This window comes from Aplysia californica, unplaced genomic scaffold (genome assembly GCF_000002075.1).
Source record: "Aplysia californica isolate F4 #8 unplaced genomic scaffold, AplCal3.0 scaffold00297, whole genome shotgun sequence".
NCBI classification, from domain to species: domain Eukaryota; kingdom Metazoa; phylum Mollusca; class Gastropoda; order Aplysiida; family Aplysiidae; genus Aplysia; species Aplysia californica.
In genome coordinates, this window is record NW_004797567.1 from 597,866 (window position 1) to 599,152 (window position 1,287).

At 45.4% G+C, this 1,287-nt stretch overlaps 1 protein-coding gene across 1 annotated transcript in view; it reads left to right on the forward strand.

Moving 5' to 3' along the window:
- Window positions 1-1,287, forward strand: part of LOC101858115 (oxysterol-binding protein-related protein 6) — a gene marked incomplete in the record, with an annotated part of 164,943 nt that overhangs the window by 141,119 nt on the left and 22,537 nt on the right. Inside the window, 1 exon segment of the mRNA XM_035970632.1 lies at window positions 890-1,199. Within this exon segment, the coding sequence (XP_035826525.1) occupies window positions 890-1,199 (310 nt within the window).

Below are 1,287 nucleotides of genomic sequence, written 5' to 3' on the forward strand. Positions count from 1 at the left end.
CCTTTCCATCCCCCCCCTGCCAGTTCCCAAGTAGAAATGCGTTGTGATAAGTGTCTGTAACTTGTTGTGAAGGTTGTGGACAACTGTTTTGACGTTTGAAGTGGAGAAAAATGCTGTCAGAAAAAGGTCGCAGCCCATGCTTGCTTAAATTATGTTTGGATGATTTTCTACTGGCTCGTAGTGTTATTACTGTTGTAGTTATTGTTGGTTGATGGTTGTTCTAAGATTGATCTATTGAGTAGTCCTTTATAGTCCTTTCTATAATGTTGCTTCTTATTGTTTTATTTTTTTCGACCGTTGATATTGTTGACGACATGTTACTTCATTTACTTCCCTTTTCATGGTGATAAGATCATTATTATTTTAATGACTTTAAAAACCCCAACAATCTCATTAACATGTGTATCTTATACTCAGTAACCTATTGGGTGTGGATATTATCCTTTGATATGTTTCAATGTAGACGTCTGTCACTCCAAACACCGTCGCTTGTCCTCAAGGTTTCGTTTCTCGAAAGTCTTTGCTAAATTGAAACAACACTCCCACAGAATAAAGCTTCTCTCAGAGCTGTAGTGCCTCGCTCTCCTCTCCGAGGCCCTCTCCCCGGGACGTAGTAAATTGCTTCAAAATGAGTGTAGCCATCCCCTTTTCCCTGGATTGCCATTTGAAATTGCCCAAATTTAAATCACAGTTTTAAAAGAAATGTAAATCTCTATAAAGTCTTTCATGAACGTGGCTCCTATGAAACAAAGGCAACCCATTTTGTCCTGCAACATTGAAAAGATTGTTTTAAGACTCCAGATAAAAAGAATGTATTTACATTTTGAAAACACCCTCCACAAATCTAGTCTCAGTATTTCCCCTTCACATTTTGCCCCCCCATCTATAGAGCCAGGCAGCCACACCCAGCGGCCAGACCACACCCACCTCCCTCCTCCAGTCCCCCCCGTCGGACCGGCTCCACTCCAGCGCTTCCAACCCCAACCTCCTCCTCTACACCAACGGGACGTCGTCCAACAGCAGCCCGGGGACAAACATTTCAGCTGCCCCGGCCGGCTACGCAGGTGTGGTCAGTGCAATTGGCGGCGGCAATAGCGCCAGGCGACAGCTGAGTGGGGATGGCGCCGTCTTCGCAGCCCATGAGTCCAGGATCCAGGACATCCGTGTGAGGGAGAACTTTGTCAGCAAAGCCGAGCTGGGTGAGAGGAGGGGTTATTTTTTGGGGGTATCATTGTCATCTTCATTGTCATCATCTTCATCATCATTGTCACCACTTCCACCCCCCCC